The sequence below is a fragment of the Myotis daubentonii genome, chromosome 4 (assembly GCF_963259705.1).
Source record: "Myotis daubentonii chromosome 4, mMyoDau2.1, whole genome shotgun sequence".
Lineage (NCBI taxonomy): Eukaryota > Metazoa > Chordata > Mammalia > Chiroptera > Vespertilionidae > Myotis > Myotis daubentonii.
This window is the reverse complement of record NC_081843.1, coordinates 36,507,100-36,528,126: the sequence shown is the minus strand read 5'-3', so window position 1 is coordinate 36,528,126 and position 21,027 is coordinate 36,507,100. Positions and strand designations below refer to the sequence as shown.

The 21,027-nt window shown below is 46.6% G+C and overlaps 1 protein-coding gene across 1 annotated transcript; it reads left to right on the top strand.

The window, feature by feature from the left end:
* Positions 1-1,210: 1,210 nt before the first annotated feature.
* On the top strand, positions 1,211-6,994 carry LOC132232306 (zinc-alpha-2-glycoprotein-like). The gene is made up of 4 exons (XM_059691789.1): positions 1,211-1,367; positions 3,684-3,941; positions 5,520-5,792; positions 6,421-6,994. The coding sequence occupies exons 1-4, from the start codon at positions 1,292-1,294 to the stop codon at positions 6,705-6,707; spliced, it is 894 nt and encodes a 297-aa protein (XP_059547772.1). The 5' UTR covers positions 1,211-1,291; the 3' UTR covers positions 6,708-6,994.
* The last annotated feature ends 14,033 nt before the right edge of the window (positions 6,995-21,027 follow it).

Sequence of the window (21,027 nt, the reverse complement as noted above, 5' to 3'; positions counted from 1 at the left end):
ACCTATGCTTATAGGTGTTTACTGAATGCCTCATTTCTGCTAGGCATTGGGCTAAGTACAAGGGACAGAAAAATGAACATGACAAACACCATCACTGTCATAAAATTTGCCCCCTGCTGACAACAGAGATTCTTTCCCTGTTGGGTATTTCCCTCGTCCACCACGTCTCTCAGGAAGCCTTTCCCAATGCCGTTCCACACGTGGTTTCCTCCTCTGAGGAAGCTCTTCTTGTCACCCATCCTTAGTTGTGATTGTATAAGATTTGCAGGAATGTCTGCGTCACACTTGGCTATTAGACTTTTTAGGCTTTTGTAATTTGTCATGAAAACTTATTTTTGGTTCTTAGGTCGAAATCATTAGCCACTAATGTTTTTGTCTGTTTCATCCTTAAAACTAGAAAAGCCAAAAGATTCTTTCTGCACTCCCATAGAAATCACCTGATTTTCAGACTGTGCTTTGAGTCAGTACTTTCTGCTATTGAGTTGATTTTCTTTTTCTGTAAGCTTCCCAGCCCTACGGACTCGATCATCACAGACTCTGTCCTCGAATTTCTCCAATTCCTTCACACTGTCCTATGGTAGCACCCTCTTGGGACCTAAAATTTGACTTCACTGAACATTTTGTTCCAGTTGACCAAAAGAGATGAGTAAGTCAGCTGTTAGACACTCCACTACTTGTCAGTCCTAAGAAACAAGCCCAAGTTATCTGTATTTTCACTGGCTTCAGCCCTAATATGGCCCCATAACCTGGTTCCCCTTCCTCCATTTTCTTGAGAGACTGCTGCTTAAAAATAATCCTTTTCCAATTTTGTTAACAGTCACATCACTAGTTGCTGAAACAGATTCCTATTCTGACTTTAAGGGGAAAATAAATTTATTTGCTGATTCATTCTGGAACCAGTGGAGAGACTGGAAAACCCAGATCAGAATTAGGCAGGAAAAGAAAGGCAAATCATACCATGGGATTAGTACTGCAAACACATGCTGCTGTCCCCAGGGCAATAGATGCCACAGTGTGGACCCATGACAAAGTCCCAGTCCCCAGATCGCCTATCTCAGATCCCCATTGGCAGAGCATCTGTAGACACTGAGGAAACATCCGCCAGCCTGGCCTGTGCATCCTGCTTCCTCATCGTCAGCTGAGGAGCCCAGCCTGGCACTCTCATTGGCCTGTGCATTTACCTCACCTGGGCAGGGCTCCAAGCCAAGCTGTTCCCAAAACTATATCTAGCCATCTCTCCAAGTAGTCTGCACCAGGACCTGGGAAGTCCAGTACCTTCCACTCAGACACGATGAGCACAATGGTGCCTGTCCTGCTGTCCCTACTGCTTGTTGTGGGTCCTGCAGTCGCCCAGGACACTCAAGACGGTGAGTTGGGAACCAGGGGCTGGGTATGGAGAAGAATGCAGGGGAGGGAATGTGTGAGACAGATGGGCTGGGAGAGGGCCCCAGATGAAGCCTGGATTCCCAGTGTACAGTAGGAATGGGTGTTTGAGGCTGTCAGCTACCTCAGCTCACACACTTCCAGAAGCATTTAGGGAGCCTCTGGACTCATGCTAAGTAAGTCCTTAAATAATTAGAATCTAAAATTCTTAATAGGAAAATGAGCAAAACTAAGATCCATATGCCCTGGCCGGCTAGTTCTGTTTGTTAGAGCCTCATCCCGATACACCAAGGTTACAGGTTCAATCCCCAGTCAGGGCACATACAAGATCAACCAACAAATGCATAAATAAGTGGAAAAACAAATCTCTCTCTCTCTCTCTCTCTCTCTCTCTCTCTCTCTCTCTCTCTCTCTCCCTGGCCCCAAAATTTAAAAAGCTAACACCCAGACAAGTGAAGTGACCTGTCCTGGGTCATACAGCCAGGACACAGCAGGGCCTACACAGGTGCAACTTTTTGTTCCTCCCTCCTTCCAATGGAGAAAGATAACAGCTCCAATGAGCACCTGTAAAGGCATATTAACTGGAGGATATTTCTAGAAATAAGCCCGTTACTTCCCCCAAGAGTTAGACACTCAGACAGTGGGTCTGGAAGGCTAGTCAGCTGGAAGTTGGGAAGATCAGAGTCTATATATATATATACTATTATTGATCTCAGAGAGGAAGGGAGAGGGAGAGAGAGATAGAAACATCAATGATGAGAGAGAATCATTAATTGGCTGCCTCCTGCATGCCCCTTCTTGGGGAGCGAACCTGAAACCCTGGCATGTGGCCTGACCCGGAATCAAATCGTGACCTCTTGGGTCATAGGTCAATGGTCAACTATTGAGCCATGCCGCCTAAGCCCAGAGTCAATTTTAGGGCAGAATAATGGGGCTTTCTTTGGCATAGAAAATTTCAGGGTGAAGACATAAGCTAAATTGTGTAAGTTTACAATCCATTACATTTACAAACTGTCAGAATATGTGTTTTATAATGATTATGTTTACATTGATAATCACACCCTACATCAAAATCTAGTTTAGATTTAGGGTTCTCAAGAGAATGCCATGTACATGCAAGAAAGAAACATTTATTTTAAGGATATGGCCCACACCATGGCGGGGCTGAGAAGTCCAAAATGGGCAGGGTTGGTCCGCACACTGGAGACCCAAAGAATAGATGATGTTGCAGTCTTGGGTCCAGAGGCAATCTGGAGGCAGAGTGCCTTCTTCCTTTGGAGACCTCAGCCTCTTCCCCTGTGGCCTTCAGCTGATTGGAGGAGGCCCACCCACATTATGGAGAGTAATCTGCTTTACTCGACATCTACTGAGTAAAGTGATAATCATATTTAGAAACTAATTAGTGATAAAAAAAAAAACTTCAGTCCTGGAACAAAGAATCTGTCATATGTCCTTCAACATTAGTAACACCCATGAGAGTGAATTCATGAATTCATTATTGAATTAATTATGAAAATGCCCTGCCTTCCCTTCCCCCCAGTCTCTGCTTCATACCAAAATGCAGGGACAGCCCTGGCAAGTCTGAGCTCCATCCTGTTCTTACCTTATGCTGATCCATTAAGGTCATTTCCTGAGTTTTCTGGTCAATTCTCCTTCCTACAGGTTCTAACTGTATGTGTCCATCAGGTTCAACTAGGCTATGCTCCAATAACAAAGACAGTTTTTAGTGGCTTAACCCAAACTAATGTTTATTTGTTGCTCATTTAAAAATGAATACAGATCAGGCAACGTTCCTCTCCTCCTTGGAATGACACGAGGACCCACGCCGTTGGCATCTTAGGGCGCTTCTGTTTCAACCTGTGGCCTCCACAGTCATCACCTAAATAGAAGAGAGGCAGAGGGTTCCAGTCAGTTTGCAGGGCCTCCGACGAGAAGAAAGAAATCACTTCCCTCACTTTCTCTTTTAACAGAACTCAGTCACGGTCCCAATAGACCTACAAGAAAACTGAAAAATATCTCTGACATGGCAAGAGTGGAAACCGTGTAGTAAAAATGCAAAATATTTGAAATATTATTCCCCTGAATAGAAGTAGAGTCTCTTCTCCCAAGCAGCTGACAGCAGGTAGAGAGAGCTGGGGAGGAAGAAGCCCAGTGACCTGGTTTCCCTTCCTGGTCTCCTATTGTCCCACATTAAGACTCCCCTTTATGGTCCCCACATCTCAATGTTTTCTCTCTCTCTCTCTCTCTTTTTGTTTTTGTTTTTTTTGTTTGTTTTTTTGGTATTTTTTTTTTTTTTGCAGGGCCTTACTCTCTGAGCTTCCTGTATACCGGAGTGTCCAGACCCAAGGCAAACATTCCTGGTTTTCAGGTCACTGGCTTCCTCAATGACCAGCCCTACCTCCACTACGATAGTAAAAGCAGAACGGCTGAGCCCCTGGGCCCATGGAAACAGGTGGACGGAATGGTGAACTGGGAGAATGAAAGCCAATTGCAGCAGGCCAGGCAGGACATCTTCATGGAGACCCTGGAGGACGTCATGGGCTATTACAGGGACCGAGGTCAGTGGACTGTGGGCTGCCGGGGTGGAGGGTCTTAGCACCAGAGGCAGCCTGCTCTTGGGATTGGAAAGGGGTCTGCGGGGTGGAAATACTTATATCCACAACGAGGTGTGGAAGAACAAGTACAAATATACAGACATTTCTGCACCCTCCTCCCCCACATCAGAGCTCCTTTTCTTCCTTCCCCATTGCTTGCCCCATCCTCACTTTTAGGCCTCAACTCTCACAGGAAGTGAAGTCAGTGTCAGCCCTTGTCTAGGCACATCTGACATCTTGGTTCCACACCCCCACATCTGAGGTGGGTTCCACTTTAGAAGGTGTCAGGCTCACCTCCACCCAGGGATGTTGGGTGGGGAGTGAACTAACCTTGGGTTATTTTGACCTGGGCTCAGGTGCTGGCTCTGCCAGTCACTAGCTGTTTGACAGTGAACATGTAATTAATTGTCTGGTCTGAATCTGCAATAATTGCATCCTTGAGTTCTGCCTCCAAGAAACATGAATTATTATCTAGGTAAATTCCATGGAAGCTACAACGGACAGTCTTGATCTTCCTTGGAGCCATCACCTAGGAGAGCCAATAATAATTGCTAAGCCCTAGCTCCGTGGTCAGCAAACTGTGGCTCTTTGGCCCCTTGAGTGTGGCTCTTCCACAAAATACCACATGAGGGCACAGGTACAGTGCAATTGAAACTTCGTGGCCCATGTGCAGAAGTCGGTTTTCGGCCTGGGCGAATCTATTTTGAAGAAGCACTGTTGATATTTGGCTCTGTTGACTAATGAGTTTGCTGACCACTGCCCTAGATGGTTTGGCTCAGTGGATAGAGTGTCAGCCTGCAGACAGCCTGAGGGGTCCCGGGTTCAATTACACTCCAGGGCACATGCCCAGGTTGTGGGCTTGGTCCCCAGTAGGGGGCGTGCAGGAGGCAGCCAATTGATGTTTCCATCTCTCTCTCCCTCTCGCTTCCCCTCTGAAATTAGTAAAGATATTTTTTAAATTTTTAAAAAATAATAATTGCTAAAATGAAATGAAGAGGTTGTGTCTCCCTTCCCTACAAATGCCATTTTCCAAGAGTTGTTGCTAATTGAGAAGGAAGCTGGGCATTAGAGATTTGTTTGACGATATCAAAAATGCAAAAAGAGAGAAGAGCTGATAAAATTATGCTGACCCAAATGGAGACATCAACTTCACACACAACTGGAAGAAAAGGAGAGACTACATAATCTATTTTAAACTACAAATAATTTCTATTTAACCTGTCAATGCACTTCTGTGTGCTTGTGTCTGGTTCCTAAGACCCCACAGTTTATTCAAATTTTATTTAAAGATCTGTCCACAGTCTGCAGCAATCTGAAATTCCCTGATTGGGAAGAATGTCAAACACCAGAAAATGCTAAGTTTTCCTCTCTCTGCCTGCTCTATGTCTGGCTAATATGCCATTTGCCAACACAAAAGGGGTTGCATGTTTAGATTTCAAAACCCTTTCTCCCTACTGAGTTGCAAGCTCTGGAGGAGTGAGAGTTATTAAGACAGAGCTGATGCCAGGCTGACTGATTTCTGGGGGGGCGGCTTACCTGCAGGAAATCACTCCTTTAAGGGAAGGTTCGGTTGTGAGATTCGGAATAACAGCTACATTGGAGCATTCTGGAAGTATGCCTATGATGGAGAGGACTACATCAAGTTCAACACAGAAATCCCAGCCTGGATCCCCCTGCAACCAGAAGCTGTGAACACTAAGGTGAAGTGGGAGACAGAAGGCTCTGTGCAAGCGTCCAAGAACTATCTGGAAAACGAGTGCCCTGATATGCTGCGGAGCTACCTGCAGTACAGCAGGACCTTCCTGGACCGTCAAGGTACCTACTGCCCCCATGTCCTCCTTCTCACACTGAGCTGAGAAAGACCAGTTCAGGCTGGGACCTCAGGGGAACATTTCAGGCAAATCCTGTAGTCATTTCTCTCTGTGATAGGCCTCCTGGCTTGGCTGTGGGGAGAAGGCAGGTGTGTAAAATGTCTGCCCAGGAAAGATGAAGATGAGTAAGTGTGAGCAGGATTGATTGACACAAGCTGAGACCTGGGTTTAAGAATTAATGAGAAAGAAGTTCTTAGGGGAGGGAAGAGGGCAGGGTCACAAAGACAGAGCACCCGGCAGACGGGGGAGGCAGGAGCCACAAAGCCCACTGGGAGATTTTTGGGGGAAAAACAAAACAATGCATGGGGCATTCGCATTTCTTGCCACCAGAAGTCAATCCACAGTGGGTGGGCAGGAGGGTGCTGGGAGGCAAGGAAGTAGCCACAGACATTCCATTATCCAACAGGGAAGCCTCATGGAAAGCCTCAGCTTCCCTGATCTTCTGGAAGTTTCCTGGGGAGGCAGGTGGAAAACGGAGAGCTCTGCTCATCCCTGACTCCAGGGGTGGGAGAGACATGAACAGGGAAATGTCTCCTTCAGACCCTCAAACTCTGTGCTGTATCTCTCCACAGACCCTCCCTCTGTGTCAATCACCAGCCATGTGACACTAGGACTCATCAGGACCCTCAAGTGCGTGGCCGACAACTTCTACCCAAAACCCATCAGTATGTACTGGACTCAGGCAGACAGTGTAGTGGAGACTGAGTCATGGGGAGAGGGTCCTCTCAGTGAAAATGGCACTTACCAGTCCTGGGTGGTGGTGAAAATCCCCTCTCTGTCCAGAGGCCCTTACTCCTGCCACGTGCAGCACAGCAGCCTGGCCCAGCCCCTCACTGTCACATGGAATAAGAGTCAGTAACCAGGGGCTAAGCATCTCGGGGTGCGGAGACTAGTAGGCACCCTTTCATCGGGACAAGAGAGATGAGCTCTGGAATGACTGTCATCGCCATCAGCAAGGCCCAAGAGGAACAGTGAAGGGGACGGAGAGGTGGTGAATTTGGAGACACAAGTCCCGAGTGCTGGGCACTGAGCTGACTCACTGCTACATTCCTCCTCGGATCCATTATCTAGTCTGTGAAATCTAAGCAACACTAATCAACTAGCCTATCCACAAAATAAACCAGATTATTAAACTGCTAAATGCTGTGGAAATGTCAGCAGACGTTATTACTCATCCTGTCCCCACGCATCTGAACCATCCGAAATTCTTCCTGTTTGCTAGAAGCAATGTTTACTGGCCCTCTTGGCCTGGGGCCCCCACTGTAGCATGGCATGACCACCAGGAGATCTGGGGGGGAAACGAAAGCTTTGAGCATTGTTCAGGTGCCCACTACTGACATCCCCTCTTCTTGTAAGGCCATAATGCTCTGCAACCTCGTTAATGCACAATCCGCAGCCCTGTCTGTACCTCGGTTTCCCCAGCACTTCCTTCCCCACGGGGACCCCGCCCTCCGCTCCAGCTACTCCACCCAGCCCACATCCAGTTGGCCGTGGGGAGCACACACAGCTACGGGTTGTTCACGAGGCTTTATCCCCCAGATGCGCTCCCAGAGAAGCAAGAATCAGCCTGCTGTTCTTGGGCTCCTTCCAATTCATTTCATTGTGCCTCGTTGTTTTTTAACTGAGTCCGTTTGTGATTTTTTTTTTTTTTTAACTCAGTCACCTACCACCCTGCACAGGTTTAAGTAAAACAAACAAACAGGGCAGAACTCTTACCTGTGACCCCTTTACTAAGCTTCGGTGCCACAAATTCCCTTAACAATTCCTCAGTCTCTTAGGACCACCTTGTCTCTCTCTGGAGGATTCTCCTGGGGATAGTTTATCAGCTGGACTGGAGAGATAAGTATTCACCAGGATCAGTGTGACAGGGGGCAGCGCCCAAACCCCCTGGTCGTCCTGCAGCTCTGTGTGTGACAGGGTGCGGCGCCCCAACCCCTTCATCAGCCCTGCTCTGTGTGTGACAGGGGGCAGCGCCCCAACCCCCCTGATGGGCCCTGCTCTGTGAGTGACAGGGGGCAGTGCCCCAACACCTTGATTGACCCTGCTCTGTGCGTAACAGGGGGTGGCGCCGCAACCTCCCCATCGACCCTGCCTTGAGTGTGACAGGTGACGGTGCCCCCACCCCCAATCAGCCCTACCCTGAGCGTGACTGAGGGTGGCATTGCAACCTGCCGATCCGCCCTACTCTCTGCATGACAGGGGGCGGCGCCCCAACTCCCCAATTGGCCCTGCTCTGAGCCCGACCAGGGCCTTCACCTAGGGATTGGGCCTGCCCTCTGCCACCTGGGAGCAGGCCTAAGCCAGCAGGTCGTTATCTCCTAAGGGGTCCCAGACTGCGAGAGGGCACAGGCCGGGCTGAGGGACCCGCCTACCCTCCGAGTGCACAAATTTTTGTGCACTGGGCCTCTAGTATATATGTAAAACCCTAAGTGACTGAACAACTGGAATGACTGGAATGATCAGTTAACCAGTCACTATGACATGCACTGACCACCAGGGGGCAGACACTCAATGCAGGAGCTGCAGCCTGGTAGTCAGTGTGCTCCCACAGCCAACCCCCCATGGCCCCTACCCCTGGCCGACCAACCTCTTGCAGCCCCCATAGGGACTGGGCGAAATGGCCCCAATCAGCCCCGATCGCTGGCCAGGCTGAGGAGCCCCATCCATGCATGAATTTGTGCACCGGGCTTCTAGTTTATAATAAACCATTAATTAGCTATTTCCTCGGTCTCTAATTTCCATTTTTAACTAAGCAAAATTTCTGGGTTGAATTTAATTTCTCAAGTAGACTTTTCTACCAAAGAAAGGAAAGTTCTCTATCTCCATTCTCTAGCTGGGAATAGCTTTGCCTAAGAAGTAATAAAACTGGCATTCTAGTTTTCAATCCAAGTTTTGTGGCATTGGTTACTGAAAATTTGTCTGAGGTATCATAATGTAATGGCTAAGAGGATAAACTAAGCCTAGATTTAGTCAGCCCCAGGGCTGCTCCTGGGTCTTTCAGTTCCAGTATGGCTACTCTGCAATGATGATGATCATGTGATTTTTATCTTTCATTCTGTTTTGTGGTTTATCACATTTATTTAGATTTGTGTATATTGAACCATCCTTGCATCCCAGGCATAAATTCCACTTGATTGTGTTGTGTGATCCTTTTCATGTGTTTTTTAATTTGGTCTGCTGATATTTTGAGAAGTTTTGCATCTGCATGGTGTGGCAAAAGTAGGTCTACAGCTGTTCATAGGGAAAATCACACAATAATAAATAAATAATATAAGAATAAATTCTGTTTTGAGTATTCACAACTGAAAGTCTACTTTTGCCCCACCCTGTATAGTCATCAAGGATGTTGGCCTGTCGTTTTCTTTTTTTTTATTTCAATTTTATTTTTTAAACATATTTTTATTCATTTCAGAGAGGAAGGAAGAAGGAAAGATAGAAACATCAATGATGAGAGAGACTCACCCATCAGCTGCCTCCTGCACACCCCCCACTGGGGATCAAGCCCACAATCCAGCAATGTGCCCCTGACCGGAATCGAGCTCACAACCTGGGCATGCGCCCCTGACTGGAATCCAACCCGGGACCCTTCCATCCACAGGCCAACGCTCTATCCACCGAGCCAAACCAGCCAGGGCTATTTTCTTTCCTTGTAGTGTCCTTATCTGGCTTTGGGTAATGCTAGCCTCGTGAAATGAGTTTGAGACTCTTCCCATCTCTTCAATTTTGTGGAGCAGTTTGAGAAGGATGGGCATTAATTCTTCTTTAAATGTTTGACAGAATTCCCACCAAGGAAACCCTCTTGTCCTGTGCTTTTTCTCTGTTGAAAGGTTTTTTATTACTGGCTCAATCTCCTTTCTTATTATGGGTCTTCATGTTTCACACTTGGTAGGTTGGATAGTAAAGCACTTTATAGACCCTTAAAATAGTCCTACCTTGCTTTCCAAATATAGAACTTAGGGCATCTGGGGAAACTGCTGCAGGAGGGGGACAGTGAGCAAAAAGGGAGGTATGAATAGGAAGGTCACCCGTGTTTTGCCTGGATTTAGTCCTGCTCTGGGAAAGTGGGTTTTGAGCTTACACACCCACAGACCGGGCACTCTTGTGAATATTCCCTACCTTCTCTCCACACATCCTCTTGCTGATCCACATCTCTGGTGCTACCAGGTTTTGTTTATCTTTTATTAATCTTTTGAATTCTCCTATATAATAATCCTATATAAGAAAAGGGTAATATGCAAATTGTCCCCTCGACCAGGAGTTCGACCAGAATGTGACCAGGGGACAGGGCCAGCCTGCCAACCACCCGAGACCCCACCCCACAGCCAGCCCCGCCCCTGATCGCCCAACCCCCACCCTGATTGGGGCAGGCTGACCCAACACTACCTGTGCACAAATTTGTGCACCGGGCCTCTAGTTTTCTAATAATGTTGCTTTTCTAGATCCCAAAGCTATGTAAAATGAAGGACATTCAGAATGATATGCAGAGTGAAAAATATTCAGTCATTTTTCTTCTGACAGTGGCAAGACTTTTCTAAAGCTCTCCCTGATACTAGTTTTCTATAAATATCGAGTAATTTGCTCAGAGCTATTATATAAGCTTTTCTGAAAAGTCTTCCAGAACCTTCCTGGCACCCAGCATAGATTTTCAGTTTTTGTTCCAATCCCTTGACAGAAACTGAAATTGGGGTGCTACTGGCATACTCATTTGTGAAATACTGGTTAACTGGTACCATTTGTGTAACATTACTCATTTCTGTATATTCCTTTTATGGGAAGATATGTTGCCATGATATCTAAAACTTTTCAGTTTACTTCTACTTTTATGATGTGAATGAATGCTACATTTTATTAAATATTACCAAGTCAGTACTATTTTTATACTTTATTAAGCAACAGGGGATTTTAGTTTAACAGATTAAAAATAAAAAGCTCTTAATGAAATGATTAAAAGCAAATCACTAACAATTCTTTACATGAAAATCCCCACTAATAGTGCCACAATACTTTCTATAGAAATATCTAAGGTTATTGATAGATTTCTTTTTTAAGACAATTCTTCATTGTGTCATAATGAACTTTCATATCATCCTTATCACAAACTTGTAGTACCCACCATTATTTGTAACCATTAAACCATACTGAGTTGAGTATGTTTGTAACCAGCATTGTGATATATTCTGTACTTGTATTGCTAAAAATGAATTATTGACCTAATAAATAGAGTGTTCCTGCAAAAAAAAAAAAAAGAAACATAAAAGTCAATTGTTAACATAAACTTAGTTTTATAAAACCCAGGAAAAATAAAGACAAGTCTATTTTACTTAAACCAACAAACTTAGGCTAGTTTTTATTTATTAAAGATTATTCTTAGGTCACAAGAACTTGCAAAAACATTTAAGTTATTTTCTATATTACCAAGAATTTTAGAATATCCAATTCTTACAAGCAAAGATTTGCATTTAAATTAATTTCAAAAAAAACCATAGGTTAGTAGAAAGCTATCGCACATGAATAGCATACATATACATAGACACACATACAGACACAAGCAGAGACCTTTTAGCCATGAGAAGAGCTCACTAGTTTGTAAAAGGACAATTAGATCCAACTTTTGCCCTTTTGACATTTACAATTTATATTTCTTCTTAACAAGGCAAATGCCAAATGACTTTCCCCCTTTTAAAATAAGGACAGCTATTTTTTAATACTTCAAAGAATTAGATTGACACCTAAATGACACCATAGGTGGATCGATTTATCTAAATCTTCTTTTTGAAGTTCCAAGAAGCCAATTAAAATGATTTCCATTCATTCTGCCTAATTTAATAGCAATCTCTTTCTAAATGTGCATGCAAAAGATTAATTTAGAAGCCTCAAAGGATCCTCATCACAGCCATCTTAGTTATGTTCGCAGTGGTAAAACGGCAATAGGCATTAGCAACAAGTATACTCAGATGAGACCTCGATTCGGCAACCTCAGTGCTTGAGTTCTGGCTAAGAAAGAACTCAGAGCCAAGACTCAAACTATAAGAATGTTTATCTAGAAAATCACAGAGGTAGAGTGAGCCTAGAAGAAATGGGCTCAGTAAACAAGTTACAGAGGCAAAAGAAGGGCCCTGGAGCTTAGGAGAAAGAGAGAGGCAAAAAATGGACCTGGGGGGAAGGGTGGGGAAAGGCGGGGCATGCTCCATTGAGAGCCACAACTGGGTCCTCCTTTCTGAGGGCTTTTTTCTGAGGTCTTGGGGAGGATCTCAATAAAATATTCATCAGCTTTCCTGGTGTGTGTCCTCAGGGTCACCATCATGGTGTCTCCCCAGCTGGGTTTGCTGCTTTTCTGGGCTTGGAGCTGAAACACACTAGTAGCCGAGGCCTAGATGTCATCTCCAGGGGTTAATGCTTCAGGGGGTGGTCAAGCAAGGGCTTGTAGTTTTGCTCTCTGCCCTGGTGACCCTTCACACTTGGCCTGTTTCTACTCTGTTCATGCCTGTCTAACGGCCCATGACAATGATAAATGGGAGGCTGACTGTGGTGGGCCTTGTTGGCCTGAGAAGCGAGATTTCTCATGTTTATCTTGAGATCTGTAGAGTCTGAACACTCTTCTGGGAAAAACAGACCTTACATGCACTTCTCCAGATGAGCCCAATGCAGTGGGTATCCCTATAGGGCAGATTTATGCCCTAGAGGACATTTTTCCTCAGGCACCTAAGAATACGTGAGCAAAGGCCAGGGGGAGCTTGCGAGATGCCATTCAAACCTCCACACTTTCCAATGCAGGGCCCCCTTTCAAGGTGCATGCATTCCAGGGTACCCTGCCCTTCTTCCCTGGGCTCCCACCAGCTTCTCCTGGATCATCTGTGTTACCGCACTGAATGACTCCCCATGTCCATCTCTGCCATTCCAGATTCGGGAATCTGAACAACTACAGTGACCCCACTGGATATTCAAGGAGGGGATGCAAGTGTCCTTCCTCTTTTGAAGCTAAAGATTTAGGCTCTCATTTAACCAGCAATGATTTTGTTCAGATGCTCAGCAAGCAATCCAATTAAAGAGCCAAAATTAAAACAGCAATCCATTTTTTCTCCTTCCCCTATGTTATCAAAACCCTTATCCACCTTGAGTTTCTCCAAGAACAGCTCAGATAAAGTCATGGCCTGCCACTTAAGGCAAGGAGGCCCATATTCTGAGAAAAACTCAAGTTCCCCCAGAGCAGATGGGGAAGCTGGTGGGGCACAATGCCCTTGCTTGTACTGAGCACCGGGTCCAGGCCCACAAGGTGGTCCTGCATGAGCTTCTTTAGAATCCTGCTGACTATGCCAAGGAAATGCCAACGTAAGAAATGCCCAAGGCAGACCAGCTCCTGGCCCAGTCCCCATTCAGTAACAGAATTATACAATGGTTAACAAGATTGAGATTTAATACCCCCTTTGAGGAGTATGACAAAGCAGTGTTAATCTGGATGCACATGAACAACTAAAAGGTTGGCTTAAAACCCGTAACTAAGAAATGTATAGGCCTGGAGCATGACTACTTACCAGATTCAGATTGCTAGCCCCCAAAAAATGTCTCATTTTCCCCATCAGAATATGGGACCACACCCCACCTGCAACAGGAGTGATGGGGCCCAAGTGGATGAAAGGCAGGACACCTCAAAAAACCCAAGTCCAGGCCAGATGTCAGGGGAAAGGAGAGGGCAAAGAAGTACTCACACACCCAGAGAAACTTCCTGGAGGGATTCAGATTTCAAAGTGAGTGAAAGGCTCAGAGAGCTTGGCAAGAAGAAGTAGGAAAATGGTTCCTGACCAGAAGGTGTGAGACAGATGAGAAAAGAGGGTAACAGAACTCAGGTGTCTGAGGTTGGGACTTGGCTACAGGCATAAACTTCCAACACCCCTGCCCATCCAACAAAGATCACCAACAGCTTCCTCTGCAGGCAGGACTAACTTCAAGTGAAACCTCAGGATGCCCCATCCCAGGAGGGCCTCCTTGCCACAAACTATCTCCTTCTTAAGCATATATATAAATGATTTGTAGAGAGATGGGAAGGAAGAAAGAGAGGTAGAAACATCCCACCGGGGATGCAGCCCACTACCCAGGCATGTGTTATTGATGGGGAATAGAACCTGTGACCTCTTGGTGCATGGGTCGATGCTCAACCACTGAACCACATCAACCAGGCAACGATCCCCTTTGTAACAATTCCTCACTCACTTTAGGAGAGCATGTGACTCTGCATAAGGGGACCCCTCTGCTAACAGCTCCTCAGCCCCCAAGGGTACATGGAAAAACCCATGTTTTCATATAAATGACTTCCTTATAATGGGATGTTTTCCATAATGCATGAAAAGTATATTGAAAGAAAGAAGTAAATGAATAAATAATTTCAGAAGGCTAAGAAAAATTAAAATTTCTCTTGGCAAAAGAGTAGATGGCACCAACGGCTAAAAACTGCTGAACTAGATAGATGAGATATGCAGAGACTACAGGCTGTCGGGGAAAAGGAACAATAGTGAAATGTGACTCATTCATTGGGAGACATTTGCTGCTCATTGGATGAAGAAGGCTCCAGAATTTCACCTCAATATGCCTTCTGAATATATTTCCCCGGACCTGCCCAGCCCCTCAATCTTTTTCCTGAACTCTATTTCCACTAAATTGACCTCAATGATTCTCAGGTAGGTCTGGTGCTATCCCTCTGGTTTTCAGAATGTGCTTTGAATCAATCATTTCTGCTTTTGAGCGTATTGTCTTTTCCTTCAATCCTTCCAGCATTTATAGTTTCAACCATCCCAGATTTAGTCCTTGAATTCTCCAGTCCTTCACATTGTTGAATAGTACTAGCCTATTGGGAAATGAAATTCTACCTTCCATGACCATTACATTTTAGTTGACAACAAGACATAACTGTTTGACCCTCCACACCGTGTCAAGGCCTGTAAGAACGGCCCCAAGATATCTGTATGTTCACTGCTTCAGCCCAACATGGCCCCATATCTAGCCGGGTGCCCATTTCTATATTTCCCTGAGCAACTATTGCTTAAAAACAATCCTTTCCCAATTTTGGTAGCAATCACATCATTAAATCTTCTGCTAAAATGGAATTCTATTCTGACTTTAAGCAGAAAATGCATTTATTTACTGGTTCCTTGTAGAATCAGTGGAGAGGTTGGAAAACCCAGAATTAGGCAGGAAAAGAAAAGGCAAAGCACACCTGGAAGTAGTCCCAAGATCACATGTTGCTGCCAACAGAAGCAGTGAATGCCACGGTGCAGAACAATGACAAGGTCCCAGCCCCCAGATCACTGGCTCACCCCTCCATTGGCAGACCATCTGTAGACTCACTGAACACAACATCTGCCCAGGCTGCCCTGATATCCTGTTTTCTCACTGCCAGGATATCAGTGAGAAAACAGGATATTTTTTCTGGCCTGCGCATTCACCTCACCTGGCCTGGGCCCAAATCCCAGCCAGTCCCAAAAGGACACCTGGCTCAATGTCCAAGTAGTCTGCTCCAAGCTCCTGGATCTGAGGAGCCTTCAGGCCAGGAACCAGGAGCACAGTGGTGCCTATCCTGCTGTCCCTACTGCTCCTTCTGGGTCCTGAAGGCGCCCTGGAAACCCAAGCCTCTGAGTGTGGAAGCAAGGGCTGGACATGGAGAAGAATGGAGGGGACATGGTGATGAATGGGATTGATGGGAGAAGGGCCCCTGAGGAAGCTGGAATTGCCAGGGAACAGTAGGAATGGGTGTTCAAGGCTCTCAACTAACTCAGCTCACACTCTTCTACAAGCATTCAGGGAGCCTCTGGAGTCATGTGGAATCAGACCTCAAAGAATCATAATTTTAAAAATCTTAGTATACAGATGAACAAAATCAAGACCCAAAGCTGCTTGGACCCAAAGCATGGACAGAGCAGGGGCCACACAGACAGAACATTTTGTTCCTTCCTGCCTTCTAAGGGCTAGATGTGCCTGTCTGGCTCACAGGGAGAGCAGTAACCCCGAGGGGCAGATGTGAAGGTAGATTAACTGGAGAGATGACTCCTGAATGAGGCCCCTTCCCTCCATAGTCTATAACAGTGGTGGAAGGCAGGTGACTGGGAAAGGGGGAGCGTGGAAAGAACCAGGGTCAGTTCTAGGGCTGGAAATGAGGCTCTTTTTTTTTTTTTTTTCACATAAAATCTCAGGATGAATAAATATAAGTTAAACTGCACAAGTTTAGAATTCATCACATTTACAAACTATCAGAATATGTGTTTTGTATTGCTTTTATACCCAGTGATCAGATTTTGAACATTAATCACATCCTATCTTGATTACTACAAATTCAACACTCCAAGCTGAGCTTCTAAAGGAAATCGTTCCCAGCCTTCAGAATGCTGAGCTGACTCTCTATCTTTCTTGAAAGCCTAAATTTAAGGATTATACTTTTTCATTTTGATACTTCAATTCAATTTCAAAATCAAAGCTCAGAAATAGCTTCTTTAGTTTATGACAAATCCACAGTCCCCTCCTCTGGGGAAAAAATAATGTCCTGGCTTAACATCAGGAGGACTGCTGGAGCAAAATTTAAATAGTCAAGAGACAATAATGTAGCAATCGATGTTAATCAGTAAATCACATGACACGAGAAAAATCTCAGATCAAGGAGAAAACTCAGAGTCCATATGAAAGTCCAGGGCCAACGCATATTAGAACGTGAGATCCCACCCAGCCTATCACAGGAGTGATGAGGCCCAATTGGACAAGAGGGAAGAAACCTCAGAAATCCTGAGTCCTGGCCAGATGTGGGGGAAGGAGCGGGCACAGAGGCTCTCCCACACGCAGAACAATGACTTGAGGGATCAGATTTCAGAGGAGTGAAAGGCTCAGAGAGCTTAAGAAGAGGTGGAAAGATTGTTGCTGACCTGGAGGGTGTGAGGCAGCTGAGAGGTGATGGTCACAAAGCCTAGACAGGGAAGGGACCTCAATTTAGGATCAGGCGTAAGCATTGACTGGTCACATGAGTGTGGATGCAGGGGTCCGGAGGACCAAATGTGCGTTCATACACAATCAACTTTTGCCTACCCAACGAAAATCGCCAACAGATTCCTCTGCCCGCAGAACCCACTACAACTGCAATTTCAGGATGCCCCACCCCAGCAGAAACTTGGTTGCCACAAGTTATCTCATATATATATACTAGAGGCCCGGGCCACAAACATTTGTGCACGGGCGGGTGGTGGGGTCCCTCAGCCGCACTTGCGCCCTCTCACAATCTGGGACCCCTTGGGCAATAACGACCTGCTCCTTTAGGCCTGCTCCCGGTTGGCAGACAGCAGGCCCAATCCCTAGGTGCCTGCCCCGCAGCTCCTGGTAGGGCTCAGAGCAGGACAGATTGGGGAGTTGGGGCGCCGCCCCCTGTCACACTCAAGGCAGGGTCGATGGGGAGATTGCGGCGCCACCCCCTGTCACATACAGAGGAGGGCAGATCAGGGGGTTGTGGTGCCACCCCATCACATACAGAGCAGGGCCGATCAGGGGGTTGTGGCGCTGGCCCCTATCCCCCACAGAGCAGGGCCCATCAGGAGGGTTGGGGCTCCGTACCCTGTCACACACAGAGTAGGGCCGATCAGGGGGTTGGGGAGCTCCCCCCTGTCACCCACAGAGCAGGGCCGATCAGAAGGTTGCGATGTCACGCTCAGGTTAGGGCCGATTGGGGGGTTGGGGCGCCGCCCCCTGTCACACTCAAGGCAGGGTCGATGGGGAGGTTGGGGCTCCACGCTGTCACACACAGAGCAGGGCCCATGGGGGGTTGGGGCGCCGCACCCTGTCACACACAGAGCAGGGCCGATCAGGGCATTGGGGAGCTCCCCCCTATCAGGCACGGAGCAGGGCCAATCAGGGGGTTGGGGTGCCTTTCCCTTTTACGAACAGAGCAGAGTGGATAGGGAGGTTGTGGCCCTGCCCCTGTCACACACAGAGCCACAGGGCGATCAGGGGGTTTGGGCGCTGCCCCCTGTCATGCTGCTCCAGGGGCCAGGAGGCCTGGTGGCTCCGCTGATCCCAGTGCTAGGAGGCCTCGTTCTCCGCTGATCCCAGATCTGGGAGGCCTCGCGGCTCGCTTGACACAGGGGCAGTGAGGTCTCGCTGCTCCACTGATCCCGGTGCCAGGAGGCGTAGTGGCTCTGCTGATCCCAGATTCAGGAGGCCTTGTGGCTCCACTGATCCCAGGCCAGGAGACATATTACCCTTTTACTATATAGGATAGAGGCCTTGTGCACAGGTGGGGGCTGGCTGGTTTGCCCTGAAGGGTGTCCTGGATCAGGGTGGGGGTCCCCACTGGGGTGCCTGGCCAGCCTGGGTGAGGGGATGATGGCTGTTTGCAGCTGGTCACACCCCCTTCAGGGTGGGGGTCCCCACTGGGGTGCCTGGCCAGCCTGGGTGAGGGGCTGAGGGCCATTTTCAGGCTGGTGGGTGCCTGAAATTCCTCCCAACCTCTCCTTTTTTTCTTTTCCTTTTTTATTCTGGGATTTATTTACCTTCTATGGCTGTCACTGGAGCTGAGAGCCCGCTTTAACTCAGACCTCAGCTGCTGAAAGCAGGTTTCTGTGCTTTGTTTACCTCTGTATTTGAAACTTTGTTGCGACTCCAGCTCTGAGATCCCGGCTGACTGAAAGCAGGTTTCTAGGGTTTTGTTTAGCTTCTATATTTATAAAAATGTTTCTTAAAGAGCAGCTCAGAGGCCAGCAGTGGCAGGTGGGGAACGTTGGCTTCCTCCGTCACTGGAGCAAGCAAGCCTCATGTTCACTTCAGTGCCTGGCTGCCGGCCGCCATCTTGGCTGGCAGTTAATTTGCATATTGCCCTGATTAGCCAATGGGAAGGGTAGCAAAGTTATGGCTAATTACCATGTTTCTCTTTTATTAGATAGGATACACACTAGAGGACCAGTGCACAAAATTTGTGCACAGCAGTTGGGTCCCTCAACCCAGCCTGCACCCTTTCCAATCTGGGAATTCTCTGAGGATGTCCGACTGTTGGTTTACGCCCGATCCCATTGGACATCCCTCTCACAATCCAGGAACGCTGGCTCCTAACTGCTCACCTGCCTGCCGGCCCCCTAACTGCTCTTCCCTGCTGGCCTGGTCGCCTTTAACCATCTCTGCCTTGGTCCCACCACCATGGCTTTGTCCAGAAGAATGTGCGGAAGGTCGTCTGGAAGATGTTCAGTCTAATTAGCATATTACCCTTTTATTAGTATAGATATATAATTTCTTTTATTTCAGGGAGGAAGGAAGAGGGAGAGAGAGAAAGAAACATCAATAATGGGAGAGAATCATTGATCAGCTGCCTCATGTATACCCTTTACTGGAGACCCAGAATGTGCCTTGACTGGGAATCAAACAGTGACCTCCTGGTTAACAGGTCGATGCTCAACTACTGGGCCATGCCAGCTGGGCTAGTCATCTTCTTAACAACTCCCCAGTGACTTTAAAATAGCATGTTGCTCTGTTTGGTGGGGTGGAGGGGCTGCCAACACCCCATTGGCCTGCAAGGATGCGTGAAAAGTCTTGCATTTCCATATAACTGGCTTCCTCTGTGTCCGACATGTTTTCATTTATGCATTTAAAATTATCTTGAAAGCAAGTAAATGAATAAATAATTCTAAATTTTTTTTTAAATAAAATATATCTTGAGACTAACTGTCAAGAGAGTAGATGCACAAAAACCTAAAAACTGCTGACCTAAAGGGGTGGGGTATGCAGAGAAGGTGTGAGGGAAAAGACACAATAGTGGAATGTTCTCCAGACATTGATTGGGTTCCCATTGAATGAGGGCCATACAGATCCTACCTCCAACTTCCTTTTCATTTTTATCATCCCACTGTTCCTACTTCTCAATCATCTACCTAAACTCTGTTTCCACTAAATTGTCCTCAGGGATCCTCAGATAGCTCTGTTATTGTCTCTTTTTCATCTTAGCTTATTTATCCATTCACCTATGCTTATAGGTGTTTACTGAATGCCTCATTTCTGCTAGGCATTGGGCTAAGTACAAGGGACAGAAAAATGAACATGACAAACACCATCACTGTCATAAAATTTGCCCCCTGCTGCCACCGAGATTCTATCCCTGTTGGGTATTTCCCTCGTCCACAACGTCTCTCAGGAAGCCTTTCCCAATGCCGTTCCACACGTGGCTTCCTCCTCTGAGGAAACTCTTCTTGTCGCCCATCCTTAGTTGTGATTGTATAAGATTTGCAGGAATGTCTGCGTCACACTTGGCTATTAGACTTTTTAGGCTTTCGTAATTAGTCATGAAAACTTATTTTTGGTTCTTAGGTCGAAATCATTAGCCACTAATGTTTTTGTCTGTTTCATCCTTAAACTAGAAAAGCCAAAAGATTCTTTCTGCACTCCCATAGAAATCACCTGATTTTCAGACTGTGCTTTGAGTCAGTACTTTCTGCTATTGAGTTGATTTTCTTTTTCTGTAAGCTTCTCAGCCCTATGGACTCGATCATCACAGACTCTGTCCTCGAATTTCTCCAATTCCTTCACACTGTCCTATGGTAGCAGCCTCTTGGGACCTAAAATTTGACTTCACTGAACATTTAGTTCCAGTTGACCAAAAGAGATGAGTAAGTCAGCTGTTAGACCCTCCACTACTTGTCAGGTCCTGCAAAAACAAGCCCAAGTTATCTGTATTTTCACTGGCTTCAGCCCCAATATGGCCCCATAACCTGGTTCCCCTTCCTCCATTTTCTTGAGAGACTGCTGCTTAAAAATAATCCTTTTCCAATTTTGTTAACAGTCACATCAGTAGTTGCTGAAACAGATTCCTATTCTGACTTTAAGGGGAAAATAAATTTATTTGCTGATTCATTCTGGAACCAGTGGAGAGACTGGAAAACCCAGATCAGAATTAGGCAGGAAAAGAAAGACAAATCATACCATGGGATTAGTACTGCAAACACATGCTGCTGTCCCCAGGGCAATAGATGCCACAGTGTGGACCCATGACAAAGTCCCAGTCCCCAGATCGCCTATCTCAGATCCCCATTGGCAGACCATCTGTAGACACTGAGGAAACATCCGCCAGCCTGGCCTGTGCATCCTGCTTCCTCATCGTCAGCTGAGGAGCCCAGCCTGGCACTCTCATTGGCCTGTGCATTTACCTCACCTGGGCAGGGCTCCAAGCCAAG